General features: G+C 35.4%; 2 protein-coding genes across 2 annotated transcripts; both read right to left on the bottom strand.

The window, feature by feature from the left end:
* Positions 1-2490: 2490 nt before the first annotated feature.
* Positions 2491-3435, bottom strand: LOC129076482 (olfactory receptor 52B2-like). The gene has a single exon (XM_054580642.1). It carries the CDS (start codon positions 3433-3435, stop codon positions 2491-2493), a length of 945 nt encoding a protein of 314 aa, XP_054436617.1.
* An 8684-nt stretch (positions 3436-12119) lies between these two features.
* LOC129076483 (olfactory receptor 52M1-like) lies at positions 12120-13089 on the bottom strand. The gene has a single exon (XM_054580643.1). It carries the CDS (start codon positions 13087-13089, stop codon positions 12145-12147), a length of 945 nt encoding a protein of 314 aa, XP_054436618.1. The 3' UTR covers positions 12120-12144.
* Between the last annotated feature and the right edge of the window lie 10750 nt (positions 13090-23839).

A 23839-nucleotide genomic window follows, 5' to 3' on the forward strand; every position in this document is an offset into this window, starting at 1 on the left:
GAGAACATCATGTAAATAAGCAATTATCATACTGTGCATTATGTGTTATGATTTAGAAAGAATAGGATGACACCAGAGACCATTGAAATCAATTCAATATAAAGTGAAGGAAAAAAAGAGGCAGGAGTTTAGGGAAGGCTTAAAAAAGAAGTATTGTTTAACATTAGCTCTAAAAGTTGATAAAGAGCATGTAGTTATAGCATTCTGAGGGTTATTAATTTATTTAAGCATATTTATGTATCTGAAAACTGGTGCAGCCAAATTGGAGGAGGTTAATAGTGATTTTGCATATTTATTAATAAAATTGATATGTGCATCACATATATATGTATATGTAAACAGGTTGTTATGAATGTATAAATATCTCAGAAGAGGTGTATGAATGTGTGTAAATATGAGTATGATATGTTAGAGAGAGAGGCAGAAAGAGAGATAGTGAGAGATGTTTATAAACAAATAAGATGATTAGAGATATGTATATGAAAGAAAAACCATGTATATTTATATATGGTTGTATGAAATAAATATCACCTGTGTGATGTTTCTTCCAGGTAGACCTGGGGTTATCTAAATTATGAACTTTAGGGATGGGGAAATGGTCATGATTTACATGTCAAGTGTTTAGAATTTGCTTATGTATAGTGAAAAAATCAATTTCTGGGCACGGCCTTTGTTCTTAATGAAATGTCAGTGTAAAAAGAGAACCCTAGTGCACTCTTGGTGGGAATGCAGACTGTGGAAAACAGTATGGAATTTCCTCAGAAAACTAAAAATGGAGTTGCCTTTTGATGCAGAGATTCCACTGCTGGGATTATACCTTAAGAATCTTGAAACACCAATTCAAAAGAACCTATGAACCCCAATGTTCATAGCAGCACAATTTTCAGTAGCCAAGTGCTGGAAGCAACCTAAGTGCCCATCAGTAAATGAGTGGATCAAAAAACTATGGTACATTTACACAATGGAAGTACAGGACAATTCATAGACAAATGAGTATCAAAGCAGCTGAAAGTGTTTGGCAGTACAGAAAATGACAGTTTGGTGTCATTTGAGGACAGGCATTAAGGAAAGCGAATGAAAGAAAGTGTCTCTTGAGGTGGGAAAGAGTTCAACTAAGAAAGATCAAGGGAAATGCCCCTAAAGTAGCACAGAAAATGAGCTAAAGCAGCAAGGAATGTGTAGTTTCTTTATAAATAAAGTGGGTTTGGCTGGATTGATGTCTGTACTATAATTTAGTAAAAATAAAGCACATGGAAAGGGAGATTGGAGCTAAGTCATGCAATTATTTTAATGTCATGTTATAGAGTTAAGACTTTTTCTTGAGAAACAGGCCGCTGAAGATTTTAAGTAGACAAAAGAATATATTTGTTTGCAAAATACAACATTTTCAGAGTTAATAACAACTTTGAATATTAAAGAAATTGATTATATGAAGATTAGTTAAAAGAATTTTAAAGTAAAAAAATTCAAAGTGATAAAGTATGACAGAAAGAAAATACTGGAAATGTGCAGGGAAACTTGGTCATTGTTTGGATGAAGGGAAGCAAATAAAAATAATTAAGAATATCATGGTTTTAAACAATTTAACTTAAGTCAAATAAACAACAATGGGGAATATAGAGGGATAATATAGCTGGCAAAGAGATTAAGAGTTTAGCTTGGAAAGACTTAAGTTGAAGGTACTTATAAAGAGTGGTTCACAATGCTGTTGCAATGTGTCTTCTGGAACACAGGCATAATTCATGGTTTAAGATACAGATTTGGATGCCTTAACCATGTGAAAACAAATTTAAGTAGTTAGGGAATGAAAAGTAAAGCTAGAGAAAAAATAGTTTCTTTAGGTTCTTTTTTTTTTATTTTCCATGTTTTTCCTTCAAGTCTAATCTACTGTATATTGGTTCCATAATTTGACCCTAACAGTAATTCTTTGAAGAGGACTATTCTCTATTAAAACCCTTCAGACAAAAAAGATCTTTACTCAGTGATGTGATTGTAGATATTTTTACATATTTATTCCCATTAGGATTATTCTCCATGATATATAATTTGGCATTGGTAAAATATCTAAAACATAAATTAGAGGAAAAATCATTAAATCTAAAAAAATCTTGGGATAAATATTTTTTCCCATACATCTTGATAATATATTCCTAAATTCATTGTTATCTCATTTGAAATAATGTGCTTACAATTTATGGTATTAATGCAATTAGATAGATGATAAAATTAACAAAAAAATATTTTCCTATGTTATTACTTGTATAATCATTTGTGGAGGGCTCTGATTATGAGGGTTGCATAACAGCTACATTCTGATGGAAATAACATGCTTCAGTTACATTCCCATACTGAATAAATTCTCCTCTTTCTTGCTTTGGTTATTCCTTTCCCTATGAGGCCCCAAATCTCATGGGAATTATGTCTACCTCCAACCTAACATTGATTTCCAGCTCCATATCCCAGGTCTCCTGTCCACTCCAGGAATCAACCTTAGTTTCCATGACAGTGCAGAATCCGCAACACCCACTCCCGCATTTGCTTGGTCCGCACTCCATATATCAAGGGATTGATCATAGGAGGCACAAGGAAGTAAAGATTGTCAATGATAATCTGTAGATGAGGAGCCATATGATAGCCTAAAATTTGGGCTAGAACAGAAAAGACAACAGGAGAATAAAAGAGAGCAATGACACAAAGATGAGAGCCACATGTGCTAAGAGCTTTGCCCCGTGCCTCCCAAGAGGGTATCTGAAAGACAGCATGAAGGATCAACCCATATGACAGAATGATAAAAATCAGATCAAATCCCACAGATGCTACAATAACCATGAGGCCATAGAAAATGTGGTCAGAGATGTCTCCACAGGCTATCTGTACCACAGCCATGTAGGCACAGTAGGAGTAAGCGATGATGTAGGTTTGGAAGCTTTCCAGTCTTTTTGCTAGGATGGGTGCTGGGGTCAGCACTGCCACTGCCCTTACCAGGACAGACAGTGCCATCTTCAGAAGCATGTTGTTAGCAAGGATGGTCGTATATCTCAGAGGGTGCCAGATAGCCACAAATCTGTCAAAAGCCATGGCCAGGAGAATCCCAGACTCCATGACATAAAACAAAGGGATGAAAAACATTTGTGTGAGGCAAGCATTGAAACTGATTTCTTTGGCATTCATCCAGAAGATACCCAGCATGCGGGGCACAGTGGCACTGACTAGGGACAGGTCAACAATTGATAGCATGGCCAGGAGGAGAAACATCGGTTCATGAAGACTCTTCTCCACCCGGATGATGCATAAGATGGTGGCATTGCCAATGACTGCAATGACAAAGACCAAGAAAAAAGGCACAGAGAACCAGCCATGGGATGATTCTAGGCCAGGAATTCCAGCCAGGACAAATATCAAGGGCTGAGGAATGGAGCTGTTGCAAGAGGACATTTCTACTCTGAGCTCCTCCCAGGTCTGATTTCTGGGGAGAAAGAAATATGGGATATTTTGAAATTACTCTATAATTTGCATTTAAAATACCAGGTATTATAGTACTTTATGATGATAATCATAGCTGTATTATGTCAACTAATGATCAAATAAATGCTTCAGCTACTTGGGGTGAGGAGGATGATAATCCCAGCCTAGCTTCTTGGCAATAGGAAGAAACAATCTCAGGGATAAATTCTCAATAAAGACGTGTTAACTCCACACTTTAGCTTCTCCTATGGCCCTGATCCCATTTCATATTCAATGTGTGAAATCCTATAGGATTTTTTCCCAGATAATAGGACCTGGAAAGAGACACAACATTATAGGCAGAAGCTGGGAATCACAGTTTCCACTCCAGATGAGGAAGCTGAATTTCATCATCCCAGGGTTCTCAGCCTTTGAGATTGGCCTTGGTGCTTTAGGATTATTCTTTGGAGTATTTGTTGATTTTTACAAAAAACCTAGAAATCTACTGATCTTACACCTGAGAAGTATGAGAGTATTTTGGAGAAATAACATTTTTAAAAAATTTCATTTATTATTTTTTAGAGAGTGGAGAGGGAGGGAAAATGAGAGGGAGAGAAACATCAATGTGTGGTTGCTTCTCATGCACTCCCTACTGGGGCCCTGATCCACTACCCAGACATGTGCCCTGACTGGGAATCGAACCAACAACCCTTGTTTTGCAGACTGGAGTTCAGTCTACTAAGTCACACCATCCAGGGCAGAAATAACATATTTCTGATGACAAAACTGGAATCCAAATAATATAATAGTTAATTTAGTATTCAAATTCCAGTATTTTAGTATTAAAGCATGGTTGGGAAATGGGTAAAAAATAAGTTAAATTAATGGGGCAGCATATGTATGTGACTTTATGTGGTTTTATATGAGGAACTCATTAGTGGTTAATTGCTATATGTATTTCTATGGATATAAGGCTATTGTATTTGCTGAACATTTTGACCCACATAACTATTTTTAATAGAAATGTGTATTTAAAAATTTACAAATTATTTGATAAAAGTTATAAAGCATATACTTAACAGATTAAAATTAAAAAAATAAACAAGTGTATAATAAATATAAAAATAAGATATAGAAATAAAGTTTTTTTGTTTTTTGTTATTAATATGATTGAAATTAAATTTCTCTATTAAGGTTTAGACTCTGGATTTTGTCAGAACCATCCCTACTATACAATATTTAAAAGAATCACACAAAAGAGAATTTTCAATGAAAGTTTAAATTAAGCTTTTAAAAGTTTATTTTTACAAATGTTGCAAAGCTGTTTGCAGATGTACCTAATTATGTACAAATTGTTACAGCTTGCTCCAAATCTATGGTTTAAAACATTTCAATTTCCTGTGACTATAAGCAAAACTTAAACTGAAATTAGAATGAAAAAATGTAACACAAAGCTGCTTTAAAAATAAAAGTACAGAAATATTAAAACTGTGTCCTTTTGTTTTAGTTGTTGATAAACTTATCTTATTTGTCTTTTTTGGTATTTTATTTACTTTAAATATTTAAGCACACAATATAAAATGACATACCTGTTCAGATCTAAGTATTTCAAATAGGAACTGCATTTCATAAAAGGCTCACCATATAGATAAATGATAGGTAGGTCTCCTGGAAGTGAACTTGGTATATTAAAAATCACAAGGTCTTTGAGATAATACATAGCTGAGATAGAGTTTCAGCCCTGATAGCAGGGTTTATTTTGTCTGATTTGACCAAGTAGTGTAAGGCTTTGACTCTCGTTCCTTTTTTTTCCTTTTCTCTAAATCATTTGTTAATTTTTATTCTATTACAGTTGTCCCAAATTTTCCCTTTGACCTCCTCTGCCTATCTTACCTCCTGTTCCCACAGTCAATTCCCACACTGTCGTCCATGTCTGTGGGTCATTCATACATGCTCATCTAGTGCGTTCCCCTTATTTCCACCATTATCCCTCTGCCCCCTCCCCTCTGGTCACTTTCAGTCTCATTTCTTCATCTCAAAAGTGGGAGGAAGCTTACCTTAAATATTGTAATGAGGGTTAAATCCATCATTAAATGTCAACATTGTATAACACATGTAATATTCCTGATGTAATTCTTTGAATATTTTGGTGCTTTAAAAATTCAAACTTTTTTTTCTGTGAAGTACAAAGTTTAAATGAGAGATGCAAAAAATAATGTCCTTTTGTGTTTTGTTTCTTGAAAGGACTGTAGCTAGAATAATTAATAGTCTTGAATTGACAACCTAAGAAGAAAGATTAGTTGGCCCTGGTAATTTTATCATCAAGTATTTTTAGATTCATTATATGTTTGAGTGAAAAAAAAATATTTAGTGTTACCAGAGACAGATACATGGCCAAATAAAGATGCTAAAAAATTTAAAAAGTACATTTTAGTTTAATAGGAGAAAGAACCATATCACAGACTCAAACAGAAATAACCTGTGGAACCAAAAGTTCATTATCAGGTAGAAACTGAATGATCATCTATCAGGAATGTTGCAGATGAAAATTCTCCATGTGGTTGGGAAATTAAGATATTATCAGAGCTTTAAGCAAAATGGTAAAGTTTTGACAGAGCTATCAGAAATAATTGCCAGCAACAGCTATAACAACATTAATTGTAAGTAAAGAGATCATCAATTTAAGTGTAAAAATTAGAAAGATAGTTATTATTTTCTAAAGAATGTCACTGGGTGTTCTAAAAATTGCAGATCCCAACCATGGACTTAAAAGAGTTGGTGATTGGTATTTAGGAATCTTTTTTTCTTGTATGATTTTGCATCTGGGATTTTCTACTTTTTTCCCTCCCTCTTTTTATGTCTTTTCCTAGAATAGTACCTGTAGATTGTTGTGAGTCTGGTCACAGTAGGAATGGGACCAGCAAAGCAACTGTCCACTTGAGGTATGGAAGAAATCTGTTGGTGTCCAGATTAAGATGGAGTGTCAGCTGGAGGGAGATTTATGCTGGTGTGTCCTGGCTTCTTCTCCTCCACCCCCTGGGTCTCTAGTGGCCTCTTTGTTAGGCAAAATGCTTTACCTAGCTTGGATATTCTGGGAAACAAAGGCTAGAGCCAGTCATTGAGGATAACACAGGTGGTTAAAGGGACAGAAGGAAAGTAGACTTTGGGCAGTGCGCACAAGAAGGAGTACACAGATGCTGTATTATAAAGTTGTATATCTGAAACTTATATAAGGTTATTAAACAATGTTACCCCCATACATTTAATTAAATTTTTAAAAAGCAGATGTTTAGGGGCACTGTCAAACTAATTGTTGGTGTGTTGAGGGAGGCGAAGTGTACAGTTTGGGAACTCTAGGGAGAAGAGTAAGGACTGGGGAATCACTTAGAATGAAATTAAAGAGCACTTGGAGTGAAATAAGGCAGAGCTGTTTGCAGCTATGATTATATACAAATTGCTACAGCTTCTTCAAAATCAATAATTTAAAACATTTTAATTTTCTGTGACCTTGGGGGCTTCATAAACAAAACTTAAACAGAAATTAAGTCTTAATTTCATAGATACAGTTAAGACCCACCAAAAGCTGAAAAAATGTATGCACTAAGTAAATTTAATTGACTGAATTAAGACCATTGTTTGGTAAATCAGATATATAAAAGAAACATGGATATGTGAGATTTAAGTAGAAGAAATGAAAAAGCTTTAGAAAAAAATATTGCATAATTCCAAGTTTAAGAGAGATTGAATTTCAGAAAGATGTGGCAAAAGTCAGAAGCTCAACTTGAGAATAAATGTAAAACAGGGAGAAAAACTGTTGAGAAATTCTTAAGGAACTTTATTGGAGAAAATGGTCAAATATAAACATTCTGAAAGTAGTGATCGGGGCTAAGTTTGTTCAATGGTATTTATCCAGGGCTTTGCAAATAGTAGGTCTTCAAATATTTTATATAAATAAATGCATGCCATATGCACATAGGTTCTTCATCAATCATCCACTCTAGACTGAAGGCCTAAAATAATATTGCAAAGCTAAGCATCGGTCACACAACCTGTGAACTTGTCAAAGTCTTCAATTAGCCATACTCCACAGTCTAAACTACAATATATTCAGGATACTCAAATCAATTTAATTCTTTTCATTATGACTGCAATCTGGATCAAGTCATTATCATATTGTCTTAGAAAATTTTTATAACCTCTTACAAGGTGTTTGCATTCATTCCTTTCATTCTTTGTCTCAAACTATTTCCTCTTTGCAGCCACATGATTTGAAAAAGAAATTCAGGGGTCACTCATTGTTTTAACTGTCCTATGTAGTAAGAATTTTTCATGTCCAGGAACCAATCCAAGATTACCTTTTACATTTCAGTTGTCATGTTTCTTCAACCTTCCTTCATTTGGATCAGTCTTAGTCATCCTCCATCCTCTCAGCTTTAACATTTTGAAGAGATGGGGCCAGTTATTTTGTAGAATATACCTCTATTTGAATTTCTCTGTTACTTCATTAGGTTCAGGTTATGGATAGGTGGCAGAAATACCCTAGAAGTGACACTATGTTCTTTCTCATTGATTCTCTCTGGTAGCAGGCTATTGTGACTTCTTCCTACATTGTTGATGTTAACTTTAATCGCCAAAACTGGGACCTGTCCTCCAAGTTTCTCTACTATAAAATCACTATTTTCCTCTTTGTAATAATAACTAACCTAGTAAGTCAAATTTAAATTTTCTTTGCAGTTTTTTGGCCTTTATATCTTCAGCTAAGGGGAGTGAATCTTCTATAGCTAAAAGTTACTTGAAGTCTTTCTATTCCACTTTCTTTTAATATGATTGTTACCCATTTGTTATGTAATTCAGTTTATTAGTTTCTGTTTGTTTCCAACTTGGAAGTTAAAAAAAAAATTCTTGTAGATTTAACTATCGACATTCTAATTATAGTATGTTTGAGTGTAGGTCTCTTTGGATTCTTCTTATTTGGGATTCTCTGAGCTTCTTGGACCTGAATATCTGCTACTTTCACCAGGTTGGGAAAATTTTCAGCCATTTTTTCTTTAGATTGGTTTTCTGTCCCTTTCTCTCTCTCTTCTCCTTCTGGGACCTGTGTGATTCAATGTTGGTATGTTTGATGTTTTCCCACATGTTGCTTAAGCTATTCTCATTTTTTAAATTCCTTTTTCTTTTTGCTGCTCTTAGTGGGTGTTTTCTGCTACCTTGTCTTCCAAATCACTGATTGGGTGCTCTGCTTCATCTAATCTGCTGTTGATTCCCACTAATATGTTCTTCGTTTTAGTTATTGTATTAATTTCCAGCTGTTTTTCAATACTTTCTGTCTCATGTTTATGTTTCCTCTCTCTTTGTTGACATTCTCACTGACATCATTGAGTATCATTATAACCAGTGTTTTTAACTCTTTATTTGATAGATTGCTTGTCTATGTGTCATTTAGTTCTTTTTCTGGGGTTTTGTCTTGGTCTTTCATTTGGAATATATTTCTCTTTTTCTTCATTTGGCTTTCTCTTTCTCTTCATTTGGCTTTTTCTTTGTGTTTGTTTCTATGAATTAGGTGAAACAACTTTTTCTGGTCTTGAAGGAGTGACTTTGTGTAGGAGCTGCCTCTTTTCAGACTCTGTGTGCTAGGTGTCCTTGGCAGGCCAGCTGGAGCTGAAGGGTGCATGGGCCACATGGAGGCAACCTGCACTGGGACCACCTTGGATGGCCAGTTGTAGCTGAAATGGGATCAGCCTCTGGTAGTCCTGGGAACAAGCCCACCAAGACCTGGAGTTGAAACTGGAGTGGGTTTGAGCTGTAGAGATTCCTAATAGTAAGCCCCTGGGGCTATAGCTGAAGCAGATTTAGTCTGCAGAAAGTTCTGGAGTCAAGCCATACCTAACCATGAGCTGTGCTAGGATAGGTACAAGCCAGACAACTGGAAGGTAGAGTTGGAGCAGTCTGCATGGACATCTATCTCTCCGCACCAACCCCCCCTCCATTTGTTGTGCAAAAGCTATTCATTCAGTCCTCAGTTTTTCTTCAGGGGGAATTGTTCTGTCTGTCAGTGTAAATTCATTGTGTTCCTGGGAAGAGTTGAGTTCAGGGTCTTCCTGTTCTGCAGTTTTGGACTGGAAGCCTACAATGATCATTTTAAAACACAAGCCTGATTACATCACTCCTGTGCATAAAACTTACATTGTCTTCCTCTTGTTTTTAGGATAAAATTAAAAGTCTTTAGCATGCCCTATACACCGCTGCATGCTCCTATCTCAGCCTGGCTAAGCAACTCATTTCAGCCTCTGTACTTCAGCCCATGAAATGGATTTCCTTCAGTTCTTTGAATGCATGGCTCCCCTTCCAATCTTAAGATCCACACATGTTCACATATCTTGTTCTCTCTCCTGTAACATTACTACCCTCTTTCATTACCTTTCTTTCTTCAACTAGTTAACTCCCAATCAGCACTCAAATAAATGTCATTTTAAAGGAAGCTTTCCTTAATTCTCCTAGACAAGATCAAAACCTCATGTTATGTACCCTTACAGAAATCTGTATTATTACTTGGTAGCACCTAATATCAACTGTAATTATGCATTTGAGCATCACTTGATTATGTCACTTCCACCAGAATATAAACTCCCTGAGACATAAACTTTTTTGCTCACTTCTCCTCATAATCTAGCAAAATCTGCCACATTTTAGCCACTCCATAATTAAATTTTTGTTGTATGAGTATATAAATAAGTTACATATCTTCTTTATCTTGACTAGAACTTAAGGTATAGTTTTTGAAGATTTAGTTTTGTGTTTGTTACTATTGTTGAATATTTCCATTGATAGATAGCTTGTGAGTGCTAACTCCTTAGTTCACATTTACAAACCTAACGTAGAAACAACCCTGATACTTGTCAGGAAATATGTTATAATTAAATTTTGTAATTAATGGTATTCCAAATAAAAAGAAAATACAGCAAGAAGGTCCAGATTTGACAGTTTATCTTCAAGAAACGTCCAACATAATGAAAATAGTCTTAAAGTTTACTTTCCTCATGGATTCTTTTTAGCCTTGGAGAGATCTGTCCCTATTGTCATTGTCATTTTTCTCCATTATCTTACAAAAAGATCATCAATCCTATCCTTCTAGTTTTTATTCAGGTACCTTATTTATAATCATCACATAGTTAGGAGTTCCAAAATATATGACACATGAATTCAAACATCTTATGTTCATTCATTCCTTTAGAAACTTTCATTAAACATACATAGGACACTGAGAAGTATCATGATAAAAAGTAAATAAAGGATAGTTTTTATATTTAGGACTGAGTACCTTTGTGCTTGTTTAAACCCAGGCTGCACCTGTTAATCAGTATGTGATATTGAGAAAATTATTTAATCTCTTGGAGTCCAAATTTCTCATTTGTAAAATCAAACTAACATTCTAGTGATTATGGTGATGATATATATGTGTATGGGTGTGTACATTGACATACATATGTCTCACAAAATCTGTCATATAATAAATAATCAAAACTATACTTGTTATGATAATCTATAGTTAAGCAGTGTTTATTTATTAAAGACTTATGTGTGGCACTATTATAAGTGTCTTTCTTATATGCTTTCACTCATTTTATCCTTAAAATTCTTTAGGGAAGGAAATGTTATGATCCCCACTTTATTGATTATGAAAACAAGGCCCAGAAAAGGACTGAATATAAATAGATAGTAAGTGGCAGAGATAAATGATGAATCCAGGCACTCTGACTCTACAACCAATTCACTTAACCTCTAACAGTAATAATTTAATTAATAAAAGGCATATTAAGAGTTAAAGGCATATTAAGAGTTAACTACAATATATCATGACATTTCTTTACAATGATGGTAGGGACAGGCTTTAGTTAGTTTTACTTGAAATAAACTTTCTGATAAGGTGAGGGAGTTTAAACAAATACTGAACCTTGAAGAATAACTGAGTTCTTTGTAGATAAGAAGGTGTCTAGACAGAGAGAAGCAGTCTAAGCAAAGCTGTGAAGATATAAAGAGGCATATTATTTGAATGAATATTGGAGTCTTCACAAATACAACAGATAGTGCAAGGGATTTATGATAACAAGAAAAACAATAGAAAGGTAATTCATAAAACCTTAATCTAGTAATCTGTGGACTCAATTATTACAATGTTGAACTGTTCCACATTATTGTTTTAACAACTTTTATATTTGTCGATTCATGTGAAAATAGCAAAGTATTTGTTGTATTCAGAGGACATGAACCTTGTTATATTGACTTTTCTATTGAACATTGAATAATCATTATTTTTTCAATTGCAGATATTTTATGTGGAATATTTTGAGGTTCTTATGAGTTTCTTCAATTTTTTAATCATTCTTCATTGGAAAAATGCACTAATACTTCCAGTTACACCACAAAAGATCAGTAGCAGCAGGGAGCAGAAGGGGATCCCTTTCAAATTCATCATGTTCTAGGTAGGCTCCCTACAATTCAGGTGCACAAAAATACAATATGCCTATTAGTTCCATTAGAATTGGGAAATTTCTCTTTTGGGTGGTCACACTTCCTTACTGAAATCTGATAAAATGTTTGATTTCAGCATAAAAAAATATCTTGTCTGTTATGAGAAAGAAAGATTATTTGAACTCTTTTCTTCCCATTCTGATGCTATCTTTGCAAACAATTTCAACATAATCAGGAAAACTTTACCTTTGGAAAACTAAGTACATAATCTCGAATTTTCTTTGTCCTAACACCATATACAATGGGGTTAAGAAAAGGTGGGACCAGAAGGTACACATTAGCAATGAAGATATGAATCTGAGGGGCCACATTGTGGCCAAAGCGGTGAGTGAGGAAGGTAAAGACAGCTGTGGAGTAGAAAACAAGGATTACACAGACATGGGAGCCACATGTGCCTAAAGCTTTAAGACTTGCTTGCCGTGATGGAAGGTGAAAAACTGCACGAAGGATTAGAACATAAGAGATAGCAATGAAAAAGCCATCACAGGAACCAATGACAGAGGCCACACTGAGGCTGTAACGCTTGGTGGCTCCTGTATCCACACAGGCGAGCTTCACCACAGCCATGAACTCACAGTAGGTGTGGGCAATTATTCGAGTCCTGCAGTAGGGCAGCTGTTTGAGCAGGATGGGATGTGGAGAAAAGAAGGCTACTCCTCGGAGTACAACAGAAGCTCCCATTTTGGCAATGTGAGCATGGGTGAGAATGGTGGTGTGGCGCAGTGGGTGACAAATGGCCACATAACGGTCAATGGCCATGGCCAAAAAGAAGCCTGATTCCATGGCAGTAAAGCTGTGGATGAAGAACATTTGGGCCAAGCAGGCATCAAAGGCGATGTCATGGGCTCCAAGCCAGAAGAGGCAGAGCATGCGGGGCAGCGTTGACGTGGAGAGGACGAGGTCGGTGACCGACAACATGCACAGAAAGAGGAACATGGGCTCGTGGAGGCTTCGCTCTGCCCTCACCACAGCCAGGATGGTCACGTTCCCCACCACAGCCACTATGTACAAGGAGCAGAAGGGAAGCCCAATCCAGACATGCAGGTGCTCTAGTCCTGGGATGCCCATCAGCAAGAAAGTGTTTGGAGATGTTTCAGATTTATTGGCTGGACCCATTGTGCTGATGCTCTGTACCTTTTGTAGATGGAATCGTCCTTTTTTGTGTAAAAGGTTTCTGCCAAGGTCATCACACCAAATCTGGTAAGAGATGAAAAACACATCTGGAAGTTCCCAAAAGTCATGTTAGAAAACCTAAAGGACTGTGATTTATAGTGAACAAAACTTAGAAACACTAGGTAAAAATTATGTAACCAAATACAAAGGTACTTACTGGAAATCTAGTCATGAATTACAAATTTTTTAAAAAACAAAACAAAACAAAAAAATCCCAATACCATTAACATATAGGTACAATAAAACTCAATATCACTTTCTGAACTCACAATCTGATTTAATCATAAGGCTAAATTAGCTTTTGATAGAAATGCCTGATATTATCAATAAAATAGATCTTAAAATTCATCTAGCCCAACTTCCTTCTTTTTTTAATTAATTAATTTTTTAGACATAGGGGAAAGGAGGGAGAGAAGTGTTGATGTGTTAGAGAAACATTGATCAGTTGCTTCTTGCATACCCTCAACCCAGGATCTGGCCCACAACCTAGGCACATGCCTTGACTGGGAATCGAACCAGTGTACTCTTGCTTTGTGGGATGAGACCCAACCCACTGAGCCACACTGGTTAGAGCCTGACTTCCTTAATGTCATTCTTAAATATAATTTTCTAGTTGATGTCTGAGTACTCTCAAGTATGCTTACTCATTTCTTACACTGTCCTTTACATATCCTAGCACTATCACAGAACCAATCCCCTGGAGCTATGAGATAGTATTACCTTTTCCTATGGCAATACTTCTTACAGACACACCTGTCTTCTTCATAGAAGTCTTCAAAAAATCTGAGTTATTTCTCATGCCATCACCATGTCTTCTCTTCTTCTATGAAACACTGCCAGGTTATATACCTACTTATCTGAAGTTTAGTCTTTAAAAAAATCCTAATTACCTATCTCTTCTGTATATTCTCCAATGTACCTAGTTCTTAACTTTTATTTCTTATATCTGAACATACTAGTCACTACAGTGATCCATCCATGTACTTGGTACCTGTTTTGATTTATACAATATTAGTGTGATTTCAGTTCATATCATTTTTTTATATGAAGTAAGAAAGAAAAGTAATACTTAGTGATCTTAACATGGAAAGGACATTGTCTGGAATCTTTATAGATGTTACATTGTAGCTGAAAAGAAAAATTCGAGCTAAATATTGTCTTTTCAATTTTTAAAAAGATTTTATTTATTTATTTTTAGAGAAAGGAAGGGAGGGAGAGAGGGAGAGAAGCATCAATCTGTGGTTGCCTCTCGCATGCCCCTTACTGGGCACCTGCCCTGCAACACAGGCATGTGCCCTAGACTAGGAATCAAACCAGCACCCCTTTAGTTCACAGAGTGGTACTCAATCCACTGAGTCATACCAGCCAGTGCTGTCTTTTCAATTTTATCATTTAGGAAGTAAAAGTCCAGAGTGTTACAAATAATGCAATGTCATCTCAAAGAGTGGCTGAGACACAAGAATTCTAACACAACTCTGCACGACTTCAAATTTCACACTATTTCCTTTATGCCAAAAATCAATATTTTCTATCGCAGATGTTAAATTCATAGTCACATTTAATCTAATGGTTTCCATAATTTTTATAGTCATATTTTCAAGATGATTTTAAATAAATGCTTAACAATTAGGCTTTTTTATTTTTATTTTAACATATTTGTGTTTATTGATTGATTGAGAGAGAGAGAAATATTGATTTGTTGTTCCACTTATTCATGCATTCATTGGTTGATACTTGTATGTACCCTGACTGGTTACCTAAGCTCCAACCTTGGCTTATAAGGATGATACTCTAACTAACTGAGATACCAGCCCAGGACTAACCTTCTCATTTAAACTTGATAATCTGTATACTTTTAGATAATACTTTAAAATAATTATTACAACTTATTTATTGCATTATGGAGAATTTATGACTGTTAATACCCAAACTATATTCAGCACTTTTTGCTGATTTTAATGGTATTTACTCTATATCCACATTGACACAATTTAAATGCAACTTTGAAACAAGTATAGAATTATTTTTATCATTCTAGAAAATTGTATTTATCCCTCTAACATACTTTGTTTATTGTTAATTATAAATGGCTCTGTTGAACTTAATAATAATGGGATTACAAATAACTGAACCCAGCTTACTCTCTTGCAGTAATTTGTAAAGTCTGATCAACTGTCTTTTTAAACTAGAATATGACTTATTTATCCACTATTTGGGTTGGAGTGTAAAGCACCTTAAACTGACTATACATTTGCTTAGAATTACTCCCAGGGTTATTTGAAAATTTTCTCAGTCTGACCAGGGCTTTATAAAATTATCATAGTTTAAAATACTATGATATTTGACTGAAAGGAAATAAAGTTCGATAAATCTTGAAAATTACCAGCTATTATAAGTAGTGCTATCACTTCTGTTTCTTCCCCTCCTATCTGATTATATTTATTCCCATCATAAGCTCTTGTTATGTCCTTTTATTAAATGCACTTATTTCTAAATAAATAAATAAATAATTTCCATAATAAAGTTTCAGTTATCTGATAGATACTGATTATATCTTTTTCTCCAGTGTTCTTAACTGTGCAGTGGGGAAAACAAAATGTGGTTGGAAGATTAAGTTATTTAATACATATTAACAAATTAGTACACTATCTTTCACGGAGCCATTAAAGAAATTAGGCATTGGGATTTGGTCATTTTTTCATATGTAATCTGACTCCAGTAAACCATTAAACATGACATGATCAGATTAGCATTTTAAATAACAAAATAAACCATCCTGCCCAGCCTTTCACCAGGTACTTTTTCTAAACCCTCCATGTGGTAATGCTGGACTTCTAACTGTTCCCCAAACATTGCATGCGTCTTTGTAAAACTGTGCCTTTTTCACACACTTTTCTGATTGCAATTTTCCTCCTTTCTGTCTCTTTTATTTATTTGCCTCTTCAACCTACGGCTTTTTTGTAGTATCTAGGTTAAAAACATCTCCTCTATGACTCTGTGTTAAATTAATTCAGACAAAAATTTGCAGGATATTTTTCTTTGCATATTTACATTTTCTTATATTTATTTGTGAAAGACCTAATCAAATTGTGGATTATTAGATTCATGAATACATTATTATGACTCATGTCTTTCTTATAAGATTAAATTCTTCTCATTTTAGAAACTGTTGCATAGCTATGTTTTACCGTAACTGAGCCCACAGACTGACATTGGATGATGCTTAACAAGAGTACTGTCCCTGCCACCTCTGTCCGTAGTGAAATAAAAGAGTTTCTTCTCCTGGGTAGATCAGTGTTCTTGTTTTGCTCTGCTGTCATTGTAAGGCAGGATTCCAGGCATAAAGAAGCAGAGCAACTAATCAAAAGTAAGTTTCAAGTCAATTACTGCTTTATCTGAGGGTTTAAAGATCTTGATTACCTAGATCTCCACTTCCAGAGAAACATAAAGCTATTCACATTTCTTTCTTAACCTCCAAAACCTTTTAAATTTAACATATTCATTCAGAGAAGACCTAGATATTTGTATTCCCATAAGGCTAAAGAGGCAAACTACCTCTTTACATTTTTGTACATCTGACATTTTCTTACATGTTGCCATACACACATTATGGTGTAATACGGGGTCTGGCACAAAAAACGCCCCTTTTTAAATATAAAATCTTTTCTTACAAAATCATAAACATGTAATTCTGTAACATAATAATATCACACTCAGGCATTGAGTGCATACGGCATTTTAGGTGAAATGGCAAAAATGCATATAGAATTTTGCGTGAAATATTCAAATTAGAACTATAAATTATTACACCCATATTATTCCCCTACCAACCACATTCAAGCAGGCCTTACTTGAGCAGGACCCTGTACATCCAGAGATCCAGGCACACAGGGACTCTTTAATTTTTCCAATGCTATACAAAGGTTCCTATATCAGTGCTCAAATGAGTGCATTCACATAGGAACACATATATTTTAAAAAGCTTATATTTAAAAGTATAAGCAAAACACTAAGTTTTACTTACTAGAACACACCCTGATTATTTTCAAAATTATTAGTCTTTCTTCAGGACAGAAATCCAGGTCTGGGTATGGAAGCGGTAGCGAGAGATGTCAACAATCTTCTGGAAAATCCATTCAGGAGAACTTATGTTCCATTCAATTTCAGTCTTGAAATCTTTTATACTTTCTACTCTCTCTTATTTGTATAGATTAACTAGTTTGAAGATAAACTACATCAAATAGTTAACAACAGTGAATGTGACTAAGAGAACGTAACAGTTTGGAGAGTTTTGAAAATGAAAACAGAGAGAAATGGTTGGCTGTGGATTGTCCAAGTGATTGCATTAATAAACAGATAGTTTTTCACCTTACTCCTAAATTTTCTTCCTCCCACAAGTGTTGCTTAATCAGGTTTAATGCTGAGTGGAAAGAAATGTGTTCTTTGCTCACAGCTTTCTCTGACTCCAAAGCCTGTCTTGGTCAAACAGTGTTAATGTTATTTTAAATATAATTTACAGTATCTGTGGCTTTATGCTCCCTATATTTTAACTAATCAACAGGTAGCTATATTCATATCAGTTACGGGAGAGAGGGTCCATCTCATCTTCTTACTATATTGAATGCTTACATTATTTTTAGTAAAGTTACTTATTCTTACCTTTACTAAGTGTTTTCAAAGAGGTGTACATTACCTTTTTGAATATCTTATAATTCTGTAAATGGAAATGTTTGAATGTAGCCCTTTCCTCTTTTTTCCTGTCCTGCATCTATATCAACTCACCAAAATTAAAATTGAGAGTCATCCAGAGAGCCAGTTTCTATAAAGAATAGATGCTAAGAAGTGTACTTCGTGAATAAGAGCTGGGTTATACCCAACTTCTAATCACATTGGATTAAAGAGTGCAGGTATCAGGAGAATCAGTGGTCCTCTGGAGTATGGGATCTTTTCACAAACTACAAGACCTAAATTACTTTCAGGTAGAGTAATTATTATTAATTATCCCTTAAGATAATAAATAAAGACATTATTATTTCCCAAAGTTCTGCTGAGTGCTTTGATATTGAATTATGTTTATATACTGAAAGGTTATCACTTTCTATGCCCCAGACTTAGTGCTTAAAATCCCTTTTTCATTGATCTTCACTAGACTTCACTAGTTCACTAAACTTTTTTTTTTTTTAATTTTCTATCAGATTCTGTTTCATGGTTTTGTTTCAGCTTCTAATGTTCTCTGCATCTAACATTGATGGGGGACTCAAAAGTTGAAAAATTTTAGCTTCAGGAAATAATTTGCTAAGTCTATGTAGTAAATATGTGTGAAAAAGCTGTTGTTTCTGGAGCTGCAGATATGGTCCACCCTGATCCCGAGAAATCACAGCAATTGATCTTTGCGTTCCTCAGAGACCATAAGCAGTCAAGGCGATATTCAGCCATTTTGCTCCAGGGAGAGACAGACAACTGCCTAGGGTAAAGCTAAGGCAACTAAAAGCTACCAACCACCTGAGGCACAGCTGGAGATATCCGGGGGGAGATGTCAAGGGTGAAAATGCTGCAGTTTTTCTTTTCTTTCTTTTTTTTTTTAAATCTAATTTTCCCTGAATTCTAAACCCCTTACCACACTTTATTCTCTGTTATAAAAAGACTGACTTGCAAGGAAATACAAGATGGTGTTTTAGGGTACAAACCCTCCATCCTCTCAGATCGCTGGCCATCTGAATAAAGTGCATATAAAGATTCAATCCCTGTCTTTGTTTATTGGGTCTGGTGATAGGCGGCCCAAACACTGGCTTTTCCAGTCTCAGTATGACTTCTCATTTCCTCATTTTAAGGTTATAGATGGAATGTCACTGCCTCAAAGATGACTTTATTTTTACTTTAAATTATGCTTATATGTTGCACTTCTACTAAACTTTGTATTTCTCCACTCTCTCATACTGGTAAAGATTTATTAAATGACTATGATGCAAGTATTATCTATATAAATCTGGGTATATGTTCTAACCTATATAAGCCTGGGGATATAAAACTTATAGACTATAATATAAATGGTGTCCTCTGGACTTATGGAATGAAAACAATCTCTGCCATGTAATACTGATATCTAATACCATGCCTACACTAAGTAGCCACTTTTCAAAGTGTTGAATGAATGAAAGAAAAGAAAGAGAAAGAAAGAAAAGAAAGATAAAGAAAGAAAAGAAATAAAAGAAATAAAAGAAAGAAAGAAAGAAAGAAAGAAAGAAAGAAAGAAAGAAAGAAAGAAAGAAAGGAAGAAAGAAAGAAAGAAAAAGAAAAGAAAGAGGAGGGGCGGGGAGGGGCGGAGAGGGAAGGGAAGGGAAGGAAAGGAAAGGAAGGGAAAGGAAGGAAGGGAAAGGAATGAACCATTTAAAATGCCTTAGGAGAATTCTAGGATAACTCTCAGGAAGATAGTTGCAACATCATCAGTGTGATTGTAATCAACATCATGACAAACATTCATCGAATGCTTATTGCATACCAGGAATTTTGCTAAATTCTTCATGTGTTACCTCCCTTTATATTTACAGAGACAGACAGATGCATACACACCAAGAATTTTGCTTACTTATTCATAAATGTTACTCTTTATATTCATAGAGACAGACAGACACACACTCACAACCTTATAAAGAAAGTGCCATTATTTTCACCAATTTATACCTAATAATCTGCCTCCCAGATCTAAATTATTCAACATTCCCTTTTCTTTGTGGATTTTAGTTGCTGGTTCATTATATCCTGAAATTGTTCTTATGTCAGTTCTTCATGATGTCAATAATATGGTTTTTCAATTCCTTGATCTCCTCTCCTCTAATGATTTTATTCTCTATCCTACTGTAGGTAGTGTTGGGAACTGTCCCACCTGGTTTCAGGAACTGTATATTCACCAACAAATGGGAGGGCCTCAAGGCTGGAGTTGAGCAAGGAGGCCTTGGGAAAATAGGCCATTAAAGGCAAGGGGACAAAACCTGTCCCCCTGGCAGGGCCATAGCCCCTGCCTCCCTCACATCACCCTACATTGCCCCGGAGGATGGCTGGTTAGTCAATGACGGGCAAGACCCCTGAATGGCAGGGGCAACCTAAGACAGGCACAGTCTCATAGGGGCCATCTGGGAAGTACCTGGGGGACATGGAGAAGGGGAAAAAGACCCTCACCCCTTGGCTTTGTCATGGCTGGTGTCCTCATTCTATCTGAAAGAAGTCTCCTTATCTCTTGGCTGCTCTGCTCCACCCACCTGACCAGGTCAGTGAAATAATACTAAAGGCAGGTACAACCCTAAACTGGATCAGGCAGTTCCCTGAGGACAATTAGACTTGGAAAAGGAATGTATTAAATCCTATGAAACTTACTTTGCTAAGAATGCCCTCGAGTTAATGAGTACTGATGTTTGGGGTCCAAGCACAGGATGCGATCAGTTTCCCAGGTTTCAGGTCCAAATGGGCACCACCTTGTCTACGAGACCCTGACCTTAGGAAAATCTCTGTGTTCCTTCAATTGTTATCTATCATCTCTATCTGTTTTCTGTAAACATAGCCTTTAGACATTGATTGATGAGCTTTGCATGAATGCTGTGTACTCCTGAATGCATATATTGTTCTCAATAAAAGCCACTTCAAGAGAAGGGCTTGGGACATTCTTCACTAGAGGGAATTGCCACCCCTTTTTCCTGGCACACTGAGTGTCTGGAAGGACTTATTTCCTCATCTGTGTGGCTGGGGGGTGGGACTCCACTGGAAGGGGTACCCCCCTCAAGGTAGTATCTTTCATTTTGTATCCTACATTTTATTAATAGTAAACCAGAATCTACCCATAAACTAACTCAAATTCAAGTCATCTATTCTTCACTTGCTCTTTCATATCTATCCAACATTTTCTGTCTAATATTTCAACAATCCATTGTTATTGCTTATCTTCAGATCATCACTTTCTGATTTACCTGGTGTAATATCCAAGGTCAGACTTACATGTGGCCTAAACTCCCTTTTCTTTCTTGTAAGTGTACCTTGTTGAATATAATTTTTATTAATTTTACTCTGAATATACAATAAGTGTTCTGAAACATACATATTTAAGATAGATTTCTTATCAAATAACCTCACCGTAAATATTAAGTGGATCATCTCCCGGCTGTTTAGTCTAGGGAGATATGGTAGAGCCAGGTCAACTGTCTTTTTTAAGCAAACAGCTGGGCAGTCCACAGTCGTAGGATGGGGGAAAAAATTATTTTCTTTCCTTGCAAAAGGAACACAGAACCCTTTTCCAAAAGGGTCTCCTTTTTATACCAGCCCTTTGGTATGTAAATACAATCTCCAGGAGTCATATAACCAGAGTTTAATGAAGTTATTTAAATCCTGGAGAAACCTCCAGGTTCTTAGACCCTCATTCTTCCTTTAAAACACAGAGAAGTTTTGCAGCTCTGGTCTTGGCACCTTGGGGACTTATCTTAAGTGATCTATTCTTGGTTATAGCATTTCAGAATTTGAGATGATAATAGAAAATTTCCCTTATCCTTTCATATTAGAGTAATTTAATAGGTAAATGACAATTAAATCTAACTCTTCTAGTATGTGGCATTGTAGAGATTCCAGGCTGATGGAGAAAATATATATGACCATGAGGTGGCAGTAGCATATATAAACTTCATTTGAGTGATATTTTTGTAGGTTTATTGGTAGGCTGGGAAAGGAGAGAAAAAGTCCCTCACAGCATAAGACTGCCCAGGTGCTATAACATGGGGTCACTGTCCATAAGTGAGGAAGACAAAGAAACTCCCAGGAGAAAGGGGCATCTGAAAGAGGCTTGTCTAGGTGATGCCACTCAGCAGCAAGGTGGGGAGTCTCTGGGTCAGAGAAGCTCATGTACAGAGACCATCTTTGGCTCACTAATATAATAGACCTTTTTATGCCTGCACACTTCTACTACAAAACATGGCTAGAGAAAAATGTCTTCTACAACCAAGCTGTTGTTTTCACTTTGGATTCATATTTACTATATCAAATGGACCCTGAATTCTGCATTTTACTTTGAATACTCTTTATTTCTGTCTCCTCAAAATTATTTCATATGCTCTCTCAGCTCAGATCTCTGTCACTCTTCTCTATCCCCACTCTCAGATGGCAGATGATCTGGTTCCAATTTTACTGAAAAAAAATCAAGAGAAGATCCCATTTACATGCCTATCCATCTACTTGCCTCTAAGCTCATATATTACTGATTTCCTACTGCTATAATGAACTGTATTTGTGCTAACAAAAGCCAATTTCTCCATTCATGTGGTACATTCTACCCTGTCTTTCAACTCAGATATTTTGGCCTGGCAAGTTTGCATTCTTTCTCATGTGTAATCATTGTTGTCTTCCTGTGGCATTATTTCTGTAGTCATGTGAATAAGCTATCCTTAAATATATAATAAATTATTTTTACAAAAAAAATTATGATCCACATATCTGCTAGCCATTGCCCTATTTCTCTTACTTATTTTACAGCAAAACACTTCAAACAGTAGTCTATAGTAACCCTCTCCAATTTTACTCTTCTCATACTTTCTAAAACTTATTGTAGCCAAGGCTCTGCCACACATGGTTAAAGGTGCAACCGTTTTACAGCATCTATAGTGTTATACAGCTCCTACATGCAAAGAGTTTGTATGTTTGCCAAATATTTGATCATCTCAAGTGTGTCCATAGTTGTGTCTTTTCTTTTATCATCATCATTTACTTCCTTTTCTTCTCTTTGGTTATAAACTTATACATTTTCTCTAAACTCTTGAGATGTGTGTTTAATTAGCTCTGTTATTTGTAGCCTATATTCTTTTCTGTCACATATATTTAAATCTATGTTTATTATCTAAGCTCAATGTTAACTACATCTCACAAGAAGATTATTTAACACTATCATGTTTTTATTTCTGTTTGATTAATTAGCAATTTAGAAGTGGGATTCTGAAATTTGGAAACAAATGAAAATCTTTCACATAACTGTTTTTTATTTTTTGTTTAATTCCATTATAGTAAGATAATAGAGACTATAGGATTTTAATCTGTTGAACTTTGTTGAATCTATGACAAAATACATGGACAATTTCTGTAAATGTTCTATGTGTGCTTGCAAATAGAAAATATTGTCTTTTTGTGATATATAATAATTTCTATATCCATTAAATTTAGTTGTTAAGCATGTTGTTCAAATCTTCATCTTTATTAATATTTTTGTTTTGTAATTTAATGAGATTTAAAAAAATCTCAAACTATGATTAAATTTATTTATTCTTATAATTTTTTTCCTATTAAAGACTGAACAAATGGGAAGTGGCTAGACTTTATATTACAATAAAATGTGATCCACATGGGAAACCCAGAAGGACCATCCACAACCTCTTCAGCAATTAATCCAAAATGGTCTACAACCTTGATCAGCAACTGCCAACTTCCTATTTTTATCTCCATGACCAACACAGGACTAGGAGAGAGAACCATATATGTTTCCTAAGTCACTCATAGAAGAAGCCCACTTCTAGGTAACCCACTTCTAGCTTTGACAAGCTGACAACCTCCATTCAGAACATACTTCAAACCTTCCATTTTATTTCTTATAAGATTTTCCTAACACTCTGATAACCTTTGAATTTCTATAAAAGACACACAATAGTTGTCAATAGTGTGGCTAGAGCTC

The sequence above is a fragment of the Pteronotus mesoamericanus genome, unplaced genomic scaffold (assembly GCF_021234165.1).
Source record: "Pteronotus mesoamericanus isolate MK-2021 breed Mesoamerican mustached bat unplaced genomic scaffold, CSHL_Meso_final contig_591, whole genome shotgun sequence".
Taxonomy (NCBI): Eukaryota; Metazoa; Chordata; class Mammalia; order Chiroptera; family Mormoopidae; genus Pteronotus; species Pteronotus mesoamericanus.